Here is a 12890-nt window from a genome sequence, read left to right on the forward strand (position 1 = left end):
AGCAGAAACGATGCATCAGTTCTGCTCAGGGTTGCGCTGCAAAGCCAAGGAGATGCACTGGATCCACTGGATCCACAGATTATCTGGCACAGCACATTTAGGCCCACTTTCCAGGGTCCAGGACTGGAATGGCAACACTTAGCAGGGTAGGACTCACAGCTGGAGAGTCCAGGTCCTGGTTACACGAGACTAGCCGTTGGAGTAATTCCTGTAGTCCTGGGTACAGGTTGCAGGTCCAGTCCTTTTCACCCAGGCAAGAGGGCAGCAGGTCACCACAGCAAAGGCTGTAGTCCAGCACAGTGGCAGTCCCTTCAGCAGCCCAGGAGTCCTTCTTGGCAGAGTCTTCCACAGGTCCAGATATGTTCCAAAGGGTTGGCGTCTGAGGTCCTTCTCTGAAGTGGGAGAAACTTCAAAAGGTTTCCCTTTGAAGTGCTCAGGGTTCCTGCCTCGTCTGTCCTTGCCCCAGACGAACTACAGGGGCTAGGCAATCTTATATGTGAAGGCAGGATACAGCCTTATCAGGTGTAAGTAGGGCTGTGCCTAGCTCTGCTCTCTCATCCTGCTAGTGATGGCCCATCCAGGCACATCTAAGCTTTCTATTGTGTGAGGCTGTCTAGGAGAAATACACAAAGTCATATGACCCAGAGACAGGCTACAACACTAAACGGCTAAGGCAGGAAAATACCAACTTTCTAAGAGTGGCATTTTCAAAACTGTAATTTAAAATCCGACTTTCCTATAGAAGAGGATTTTTCATTACAATTCCAAAGACACCAAACATTAGATATTTACTGCGTCCATTTAAAATATATCCTTATTAAATGTAATAGGTTAACTCCAATTAGTTTTTCCCTATCAGGACATGTAAAACTTAAAAGTACATGGATTATTTTCTAAATATATTGCACCCTACCCTGTGGGCTGTTTAGGGCCTACCCCTAGGGGTGAAATGTATTGCAAAGGAAGGTTTGGGCCTGGCAAAAGGTTTATTTTGGCAGGTGGAAATGTCAGTTTAAATTTCACACACAGCTACAATGGCAGGCCTGAAACATGTTTAAAAGGCTACCTGGGGGGGGGGGGGGGGGGGGGGGGGGGGGGGGGGGGGGGTGGTACAATCACTGCTGTTAGCTCACTAGTAGCATTTAATTTACAGGCCTTGGGTACACGTAGTACCACACTTCTAGGGACTTACAGGTAAACTAAATATGACAATTGAGGATAAGCTAATGTAATGTTGTGAGGAGTGAGCACACACGTTTGCACTGGCAAGAAATGGTAAAGTGCACAGAGTCCTAAGGCTGACAAAAACAATATCAGAACAATATATGGGAGTAGGGCAAAAAGTCTGGGATAAGACCACCCTAAGGCTGACAGGTCTAACAACTTCTGTTTTGCAGAGGCGCTTTATGTTATAAGTTGTTCCGCCATAGAAAAAGACTAATTTATGTTTCCCTGCTTAGATTCCCTTGACCAGTGATAGGTCTGATTGGACCTCAAGCAGACCAACTTGAGAAACCTATTACATCTTCTCGTTTTCTAGAAAAACAAAAGTTAGGGATACTTGATTTTTTTGGGGGCAAAAAGAGCACACATACATTTTCAGATTATCAAACAACTACCACTCCTGGTTCAACTGCCTCATGTTCCACATTGATGACATAGCCATGCTCCCTTTCAGCATCTTTGTAAGAGGACTAGGTATTGATCTGTTTCTGATACATTAAGTTTTCCCACAAGAGACCATTTACCTTAAAAAAAATCTTTTCTTTCAGAAATTTGCAGACCACTGGTTATGGTTCACACATTTTAAGACTCCAACAATCAGTGCAAAAGCAAATATTTGCACCTTATTGAGTGACAATAGGTGTAGGTTCCCAAAAGTCTTTGTCTGGTACTTTGGAACATCAATCAAATCAGCACAGGATGACTAAAGAGAACTCAGATTTGGCAGACAGACCTTCGACAAAAAGTGTGTAACTTGAATAAACTTAAGAGGAGTACGTATTAACAGAATAAGCCTCAAGAGGGTCAACTTTTTTTTACTGGACTACTACACCAGCACAGTGTTTGTGTGTGGAAGTCCAGTACAGATGATAATCTGTGGCACAATTTTCATCTAAAACACACAGACAAGAGCAAAAGCAAAGTCCAGTTAAAAAAGTTCCATTCATCATTAGCTGGGCCCAATTCATAGATCTTACCACTTTGTGTCACAGTAGAAACCAATAGGTGGCATTTCTTCATTGGAGTTCTTAATCATTGCTGTTTCCACCTCACTCTAAACACTAAGGGCCAGATGTACAAAGCATTTTTGAGGCTGCAAAAGGCCTAATTCACACAATCAGGCTGCTTGAGACTTCATGAATGCTTTTTTTTTTTTTTTTTTTTTTACATGTACAAACAAAAAATTGTGAATTGGTATTTGGTAACAAAAGACAGAATTGCGCTTTGGGTTTGCAACCCAATACTGATTCAGTACTTGGGAGGGGTGTGTTTAGGGTGTCCCTTCAAAATACCAAATTGGAAGGGAGTGTATTAAATTTATGTGACTGAATTTCTGGTCGCAAAACGTTCATATTTTACTACCTCCTCTAAGGAAGAAGTAAGCCCTTTGCAAAAAAAAGGGGTCTCTAAGGGACCCTACCTATTTGTCAATATTGAAAGAAGTATTTTTTGTTAAAGTATGACCACTGGCTCACTTTTTTTTTTTTTTTTTTTTTTTTAATACATCTTGTTTTCCTTTAACAAAAAAATACTAATTAAAAGCAATCACAGACAGGGTAGTCTGCTGATCTCAGCAGGCCACCATCCCTGTGATGGCTGCAACTGCTAGTGGGTCACACTCATTAATATTTAGAAGGTAGGTTGACTTGTGACCCACTACAAATCTGTAATTTGTGAAATGACCTATCAGTACATAGGTCAGTTCACATTTTCACACCGGTCACAAATACTGGTTGCAAATCGTGACCACTATTTTGTGACCAGTTGTATGTAAATATGGCCCCCAGTGCCTTCAGGTAACGATCAGCAGTTGAAATTGCAGATCATACCAGCAAGCATCTAGAGCTTTGAATCTCACAGGCTCCTTCCCCAGACTATGTACCTTTGAAAAAAGTTCTGTAGGTGAGGCCATCACCACCTGTCTGGTCAAGCACTGTTGACAGTGGTTACTTATGCCATTAACCTCAACAGAGAAGGAAAGGGCCATAGAGAGATTAAAATTGGTTCATCACATATCCTCCTACCATACCATACACATTACAGATGTGACGTTCCACAAGCGAGTCCATACCTAATCATTGGGAGTAAAGTCTAATATGTGTCCACAAGTTACCCTTCTAGTATCAGAGTATTTCCTTCATGGGCATCCCAAAACTAGGATACTGGAAACCTGATCCACCTCAGTGGCATGCTTTATCATTGAGTTCAGCTCCTATGCTAGGTGTGCGCTACAACACCTAGCGAGCCCTACAAACACCAAAAAGGGGGCACTTTTGGTGGTGATCTTTTCACTTTTCAATACCATGATCAGTGCCATAGTGATGTGATCAGTGATTGCGAGCTTGAAAGCACGTAAGTTAAAATTGACTTAAGAATCACTTGTGCACACTCTTTTTTTACAGGAATGCCTCCCAAGGTTAAAAATAGTTAAGAAGACAAATTGAACACTATTAATTCTGTACTCCCTCTGAAAGACTTCATGTTTCGGTAGGGTGACTATCACAATGAATGGCATAGTCTATGGGGTTGCCATGGCTTTAATGAAATTGGCCAGCACTATCAAACCCTCCATTAGTAAATGATGTCACCATGCACAGCTTCTGTAGGCTATCAGCATGCCACAACAGAATCTCTTCACGGTTCATTGGGAAAAGCCTCTTACTTTTTATTGTTGCATATTTGCTGCCTCTTGCCAAGTTCTGAAGCAGACCACATTTTTAATGACAAATTCAGTCCTCAGTAGTGATGGAGCCCGCTACAACCGTAAATTGCACTGACTTAGGGCCCTCGCTTTGAAGTATGTAAGGAATTAGTTTGACCCCACATCATGAGAACAGGATGTTTATATAGCTGGGCTGAACCTGCTGATACCAATATCCTAACCAGGATCAGAACTAGTCTGTGTTTAATCAGTGAGTGTTACCTTTGTAAACGTCTGTCACTGAGGCCTTGTAAAAGTGCTGTGCCACTGCCCTGACCAGAGAGATACAAACCAGCAAAAATAGCTTTGATCACAATGCTGCCAATTTGTCATCCGTGCATCAGAGGACACGTCAGTGGGTCACTCCACAGTGTCTTTCCAAATCAGTGCTACGTACGTGTTTCAAGGCTGGGATAAGAAATACAGCTGGGGCAATTGGGGAAACTTGGCACTGTGGATCAAATTGTGAAACATTCTCATATGATTTCTGTTGTGTGTCTGCCTGCTTCATTCAAGTGCCAAGAGCTCACTGTGCTTAGGCAAGCAATAATGACCTTTTGAGCAGCGTTTGAAAGGTCATACAACTACATTCTGGAGTGTCAGGAGCATCTTAGGATCTCTTGTTGTTCTATCTTGTGTGGGGGGGGGGGGGCTTTACAGGTACTACAAGCAACAGCAGTCTGAGTCCCTTTGAAAGCTTAGCTTTCAGAACCATTGTAAAACTACAACTCAACACCCCGGACAGAACCGTCCGGTAACACCTAGGTTCACAATGGACCTATTGCTTACTATGGACATAAGGCCCCCAACATTTTGCTTACAAACTATTTGAATTGAGTCTCTTCAGTAAAACTGTGTTAATCTACTACCTTCTTTTTACAGAGTGGCTGTCAGTAATTAAAATGTAATTTAACGTAAAGTAAATTCCTTAACCTGTCGAGTCCTAGTTTATTTTGCTGCATAATGTTACATTGTATCTCACTTCATAAATAAGCCTGGGTGAAATTCTGCAGAAACAACACGAAACGCACAAAAGGATGATGCAAAATCACATGAAATTCAAGCACTGCATCTTGCGCTATTTTTTGTTTATTTCTTTTATACCACAACATGCATCCTGGTGCCCATTCTGTAGCTGAGGGTGCATTTTTCACTAAAAAACAATAGTACAATCATGTGATGCTAATAACAGCCACTTACTTTCTGATACTGTGCATTGCTTATGTGCTCCCAAAGTAGGATCTTTAGCAGAACATCTCAATTACATGATGTGGCATAATCTCTGGAATTTTGCAAAACTAATGTAAGGCAAAATGATGGGAATGATGCAACATTAGGTCCTAAAATAAAATGTTACCAGGGCTTGTACACTGCCTCCTATAGAGCTTCTCCCATGACGTTCAATCAAGTTACCAAAGGTGAGTACATACGTCTTTTTTTGTCTCCATAGAGAAAAATGCCAATACACTGTATTGGATGGGAGTTTGGGGTGTCATAATATAGGAGTTACAGACTACTCCCTCCTAACTACAGAACGCATTCGGAGTATTTAGGAGCAGAATAATGATATTATTCAGCACTGAAAAGTGCCAAGAACCCATTGTAATGGGCCTGCAGGCATATCTGTTGAAAAGATATTAGGCAACTTAACAGGTATAACCCTTTAGGCTCTGTTTGTCTAGTTATGTGTGATCCCCAAAGCAGCAGGTGACTTCAAAGGATAGCTGGTATTTTCCTTCAGAAGGGTCCTAAATGGATATATTAGCTTCAACATGCTAAGCGAGCCTAAATCTCCACTCACTCCAATGACATGCCACAGGAGAAGTAAAAGGACTGGTTAAGCAAAGTCTTGAGTAGCAAAAATAAGCTAATCGGCAATCGCTGTTGCAGAAGACAGCAGCTGCATTAGCCTAATTGTTCCTTTCAGTAATAATCAACTATTGTCACTGAGAGTTCACTCATCATCTTATTTAGCAGCATTACTGTCCCTACCGCCCTAACGAAAATTGTTCTATTCACATTATTTTGGGCATCCTGGCTCAGTGCAGTTTCAAAGACATTAAAACAAGAATAAGCCAATTACGAAACCCACTAATAGAGTTTTCAACTATTACTCAAATAAAATAGTGGGCCCCACCCCTCTTTTGCCTCTGCTCGGTCAATCAGATAATCACGTAGATGACCTGCTTCACCGACTGAGGATATTGGACACTGTCATCAAATTGGACAAGTGCCATGGTACAAGGTTCATGAAACGCACTGAAGGCCACAAGTAGCAGGGTTACGTGCGAAGCAAGTTGGCTTGTGTACCAGGCAGCTGGATTTACATGTTATACCACCTAACTACTGTTACAGTGCAAAATGCCTTTGGGTTTTAACATTCCACACCATGTACCGCAGGTGCATCGGTACACACAAGATGAATGTTCAAGTCTATCATATGACGTTGTAACATGAAATAATGTAGTCAGTTACATAACAGCAATGTTCTTACGTTTTACTCAATACACCGATTTGTCAGAAAAGTAAAGAAGGTTATAAGAAATGGGAACTTTTCCCACTTAGTTTGGGCTATCTGAAGTATGGAAATAGCAAACAGGAAAACCTAAGTGTTCCTATGTTTTGACATTGTGGCGCGTGGCACCAATACTGGCCTAAAAATCGTTCATAACAATTAAGACAACCGTGGCACCGACGTTAAGAATAGAGACAATCTGACTTTTTACAGCAGATGGGTCCCTCGGCGAAAAGCCGGATGAGAGATTTGGCACATCCTGTATTACTCTGGCATGAGAGGTTACATTTATTTCTAAAATTAGCACCTGAAAAAAATATTTACCAAAAAAATGACTTTTGGCTGGTGTGATCAACCAGCAAAGTCTTTAATAATCACCGGCAGTGCTACATCAAGGCATGCCTTCGCGGTGCTCTGTAAGATGCAGATCGACGACCACAACAACTGAACAGCTGCCAATCACATCCCCCGCAGAGAGGCATCAGGTCTTTTCTGTTCTGGATAATTGTCTAATTTCGCTAAAGCAATGATTATAATAATGTGAAACACATACTTACAGATCAAAGACGAGGTAATGAAACCCTTCTTCTGATATGCTGTCATGAAGGCGCACTGCAGAAATTAAAAAAGAAAGAAAAAAGGTCAATTCTGAGATTTCTCGTCAGTTAATCAATTCGTTCATACACGACAGCTTCACCAAAGCCTCCCTTACTACATAACGTTTTAACTGGGAAAACGGATTTACAACCTTTAGTTACGATTTGTGAAAAATTATACCCCGTGCATTTAACAAAAACACGACAAAAACACTCTCCAGTATGTTTTCTTTGCTACCAATGTAATAGGAAAGACTCACGCTGCCTCATAGTCTTATCCTATAGATTTGAGAAGTGGTGAAAAATGTCTATTTTAAATTTCCTAATACTTAGACTAACAGTAGTGCGAAATGAATTTGCTCCATATGATGCCTGGTGCAAGACTTTAGTTTAAATCATTGCTTTTTACACAGGCAGCAAGACTAACTTTCCACTAATGCAAAGTTTTTATAATATGGTTCCAGACCTGCACAATCTGAATTTTGGGTACCTTGTAACACCTAGAATGAGAAACCAAACAAGTGAGGATTTATAGCATCAAGGAAAGTTGAGAAGAATAGCGTTACATATATTACTCGTGGTCGCATGTCAGTACAAGCAGGTACCGACTGGTCATTAACAACCAGGGGAAATTATTACCCTGTGTGAAACCGACTTCAAGACTTTCATAGGCTTGCATGCCCTAACAACTGCATCTGGGTCATCAGGAAAGGTGTGTGTATAGGAAGGCCTGGTTGTACCAGACCTATCACTCTACAGACTAACCCAGCCGGGGCGGCTCCTTCGCAATGGTGAAGGAGCGTCGCCCCCCTGTCTAAGCCAGAAACGGAATAATAAAACAATAGTGTACTTTTGTTTTATTTTTCAGTTGCTGGATCAGCCAGCATCATGTGCAGGGAGGAGGTGGCGGGGACTAAGCCGTGGAATGGGGAAGAGGGGCAGAGGAATGGAGTGCACTTAAGTGCGCATCTGTTTGGCCTGCCATCTTAGGTCGGCCAAACGTGCACTTACACAGCATGGTTGGAGAAACTGCACAGACTCCCATGCTGTGTCCAAGAGGCAGACCAAGTCGTCCGGACCAATCATGGTGCTGCTCTCATGCTAGGTTTAACAACGGCGCCAGAATTGCATGGGGAGCCTGTGCTGGTGTCCCAGGGACTGCTGGGACACCAACACTATCGAGAGTGAACAAGAGAGAGGCGGCCTGCATCGGAAAAGTAAGCTTTTTTTTATTTTTAAATTTAACTTCACGTTCACGCCCGCCCCTCCCCTTGAGATTTGCAGCCCCCGCCGCTGTAACCCAGACCAGATAATGCTTCTACTGAACATGAGTGGATGATGTGGGTGGGGTGGATGTGTATGAGAGAGTTAAGATTACTGAGCAGGATAACACAACAAGGATTTTCTTTACAGTCACAAGAGCTCCGGTCCAACTGTGAAGGGTTGATAGCACATGGTGATGCTAATAATGTTTTTGAACTAGGTCCCACAAAATACTTTGTGAGGGGCATTGTTTCATATTCTCATAATCACTTTTTTCCCATTGAAGTATATAGCACAGTAGCAAAGAAAATGTAAGACAGGATAGTTTCGTTACAATGTCTAGAGACACCTGCTATGCTACATCCCCTCCACTCCATTCACCCATGTAAAAAAGATTGAAAGCTCTCTTTCTCCTCCCACCTTCCAGGCGTGGTCGCTTTCAGAGTAGCACGTCTATGGAGTGGAAAATGTCATGAGTTTTGAAAGTTTGCTGCAGCCACACCATGCTTTTGAGAGGCGTCCACCCTGCCTCTACAAACAGGTTATTACACCACACCAGCTGCTAACTATTCACTTTGTGACTCAAATTCACATGCGCGCCAAACTGTACTTTAGTTCCATACTGTGACTGTACACCAATTCTGGCTGAGTTAACATTGCTATTTACTTAGTGCAGATTTGACATTAGCTTTGAGTTTCTGTTATAATTTAATAAAGGTCAAATCTCAGACAATGCAGAAGCAAACAATGTCATGCTGTAGGAAGTTCAAACAGGCACTGGCAAAGCCAACAGCTTTTGCCTATGCGAAATCTATGCAGTGCCTCTGGGGTTATTGTGGCTGGATTGGGTCCTGTCATTCTAAATAAATAAAAGGTTGATACCACTTAGTGGTGATCCTTAACATAAGTTCATGTACAAATTGTCCCAGGCTTCAGAAAGTTCTGACCTGGTGGAAAGTAGTCAGGAAAACAATGCCTACGCTAGTAAAACTTTTCCCACTAGAAAGGCCGGGAAGTGTTTATGTGTAATTTAGGCAAGATGAAGCCTGTCCAATATGGCCAAAAACACTTGCTAATTCCTGTCATAGCATCAAAACATGTTTGAATGTTTCTACAGCTCCTACATACTGCTGAATTGCAGTTTCAATGCGCATTGTTCATGAACGTGTCTGGAAGCTTACATGTGACCGACTATGCACAGACAAATGCATTCTATGCCAAGCAGCATGTAACAGAATATGCATAGTAAGGAGCATTGCCCACCAGAACTGACACACAAAGGCAGTGGAAAAAACCATAACTGAACCAAGGACAGCAACCCAATCGCCTGAAAACACTAAGATCCGGGCTGCACCGTCGGATATTGAGATGCACAGGAAGTAAATGGGAGAGGATGTGGTGTTAAGACTAAAGTTGACAACTTTGTATCCGGGCAATAAGGTTCGAGTCCCGGCACTGGCTCACCATCCTGTGATTCTGGGCAAATTACCTAATTTCCCCATGCCTAAAACAAAAATATAAAACCTCCAAGCTCTCTGATACCTTTGGGTCAAGCTGGCGCTACATACCAACACTCAAAAAAGGGACAGAAAAAAACTAAACCAATTCACAAAAAAGAATTAGCAAGCAATGTAAGCTTTCAAGTTAAAAAATAATTTTGTTGCTTGCATGAGGCAAACTCATTGGGTACAAAACAATAATAACGTGTGTTTTGTATGTGAGCAGGGACAGCTTATACACCACACAACCTCATGCTAAAAAAACACATTAGGAGACAGGGACAGGTTGGCATGTCATGTTAGGGTGCCTGTGTACACTGACTAGTATGATGTTAAGGAGATTAATCAAACAGGAAACGTGTGATGCCTCAGAACAAGTTCACACATATGAGTGAAAGATGTATTCAGGCTGAGAGATCGGAATAGTTGTACAAAATTATGTCAGCCTGTGTGCATAAGCGGGGAGAGAAAAATGTTTTAAAGAAAGCATTCCCAGAACACTGGCTGAGAAGAGATAAACTGGGACTTATATCGGCAGATGCACCTCTTTACTTCACCGCATGCAGCAACCATGGTGGTAACTTTCTTCATAAGCACACACAAGTGAGAGGTGTTATGTTGCAGCCGCCAGAGAGACACAGGTAGATTTACGACTTAGGTGTTGTGTGTGTGAGAGAGCATAACTTGGCTGTATCATTATGCATACCAGAAGGGGAAATGAAATGTGCTCAGTGATATATATATATATATGGATGTAGAATTATTTTTGTGTGTTTAAATCTTCAGTGTGGAGGTTTTGCTCTCAAACCATATTTCCTTAAATGCATGTGCATCAAAACAAGCCTCCAGTTAATGGAAAGCTAATTGTTAGTTGTAGATAAAGGGGTATGAGAAGACAAGTTGCTAAGGATGGAGAGTGTTAATGAGGATTCATGAATATGAGAATGATTCAAGGTAGCCCTGATGCTTGGACTGAGAGCTGGAAGCCTAATGAGAAGTTACCATTCACAATCATGAACAGGCCATGGAAAGTTACTGACAGTGGTGTCACCTATCTGAGTTTCATGGGATAGGGGTGTTTTATCCAGTTACAGATTTAGATTCCCTTTGCCTAGAGTCTATTCTTAGAGACTTAAAACGTCTGTTTTCCATTGCTTTGTCTGATGTGGTTTATGCTACACACACCTCTCTTTTAGAAACCTTTACAGAGGTTTCAGTAGTGCTGTCCTTTCTAACTAATTTTCTACTGGCTTAAGTTAGAGAAACAAGAATTTCTTATAGCTTATTGGAGTAGTTATCTCACTATAGGTTCAATGGTTAGGCAAGAGAATCAAAGCTTGGATTCTGAGCACCTAATATTGTTTCTTAATTTTTGTACTGCTGCTACTGAGGTTTTAGTATGTCTGATGTAGTACGCTTTAACTTGATTCAACACTAACTCACCTTTGGTAATGTAAGTCTGGCTTTAAACTTGTAATAGATCTTTTGAACTTTGATTTTGCCTCTGTGATTCAATGTGTGACCACGTTTTGCACTGTAAATTGATTGGAATGGTTTAATGTGCTTCTCCTCACCTCTTAGAACTTTCAAAAGATTCATCGGATCAAGAAAACTGGTGAGAGTGCCAGGCAGTGGATTATGTGCTTGCCTCCCAATTAAAATTTCCACTTCAAAGAAGCAGGTTCCATTTGTGAAATGCTGGATACAGACATCAATAGAAACCTGCAGGTCACGAGTTCAAACAACCAGAAGAAATGCAAAGGAAGGAACACCACCAGAAAACATGGGCACACTTATGGAGTGCTGAAGGTAATTAAAAATAAAAAAGTATCTTGAGAAGTAAGTGGCCAGTGGGAGGACACTGGCTGTGAGTCAGAAGCTGTACATGGTCCAGGCTGGCCAGGAACAGCAGAAGAAAGTGGAAGTGAACCTTTAGAACGTGACCCAGAGGCTGCTGACCAATGAGAAACACAAAAATGTGAGTGACTGGGAAGCCTGCGAATTGCAAGTATTGGGTGGGTTGTAAGCCCCTTTTAAGATTTTTTTTTCATACAAAAGTCTTTGCAAGCACAGTGCAAGTGCTTTGAAGGTGAAACCTAAAAAATAAAAATAAATAAAAAATAAAAAAGCACTAAAAGCGAGATCCACTGCAGCATCCTACTGAGAGCACTTGAGGGCAAACGGACTACTTTTCTGTGAGAACAGTGACTTTTGGAAGCAGCCAAAAATGAATGCACCCATGTAAGGATCGACAGACTGACTTAAATTATATTAGCACTCACACCTAAGTCAATCATGGAAATAAGTGGCATCCTCAAACACAGCGCATAAGATTAAAAGGATATTTTACCTGATATAAAAAACATGCACATTTTTTGCCATGCATAGTTAAAAAAAAAAAAAAAGTAATAAGCGCACACAGAGATGAGACTAATGCCGTTTGATCCTCTGAGGTGATTGTGCACAGCGTGGCCAGGAGCTCTGGCGCTCTTGTTTGGAGGGTTCATCTGTATTGTTGAGATATGTTCCAGGGGGTGGGAGTGGTTTTCAAAAGTACGGCTGAAATAAAAACCATTTAGGAGCGCACACTTAACACAACAACTCCTCTGCCAAGACTATCCCAGATGGTAAATTGCCACATTGCCAGATTAAATACATTACTTCAAAATATCCAAGAAACAACACAAAAAACTGAATGTTGATTTCTGACATAGTCATATTTTGGCTGGCACTGCGTGTTGTGTTTAGCCAATAACCAAAGCGACACCTGCCTCGTGTAAGCCATGTTCTGATTCCATGCCCAGAACTAGCAATGATTCATATAGTAATGAACATCTTTGCCAAGCTTATTAGGACCCAACTGCAGAGTTGAGAGGCAGTAGCTGGGTACGGATGTTCCTGTTCCACCCAAAGAACACAGTCTACATACAGGAAATTATGTCAACAATGATGGTCCACAGAAATCGCAGTGGACAAACTAGGATACTTAATATGGGACACACTCAATTTTCCTTATTTGTGGGCCTATTAGAGGCAAAACAATTTTGATGTGTGTCTCAATAGCAAAACACATTGGTGGCGCTTAACATTGT

General features: G+C 41.6%; 1 protein-coding gene across 25 annotated transcripts in view; it reads right to left on the minus strand.

The window, feature by feature from the left end:
* Positions 1 to 12890, minus strand: part of CAMK2D (calcium/calmodulin dependent protein kinase II delta) — a 624934-nt gene that overhangs the window by 274525 nt on the left and 337519 nt on the right. For all 25 annotated transcript variants that reach the window (XM_069242054.1, XM_069242030.1, XM_069242039.1 and 22 more), the window contains exon 4: positions 6998 to 7052. In XM_069242054.1, the coding sequence (XP_069098155.1) occupies positions 6998 to 7052 (55 nt within the window). The remainder of the gene's footprint in view (positions 1 to 6997; positions 7053 to 12890) is intronic.

This window comes from Pleurodeles waltl, chromosome 1_2 (assembly GCF_031143425.1).
Source record: "Pleurodeles waltl isolate 20211129_DDA chromosome 1_2, aPleWal1.hap1.20221129, whole genome shotgun sequence".
Lineage (NCBI taxonomy): Eukaryota > Metazoa > Chordata > Amphibia > Caudata > Salamandridae > Pleurodeles > Pleurodeles waltl.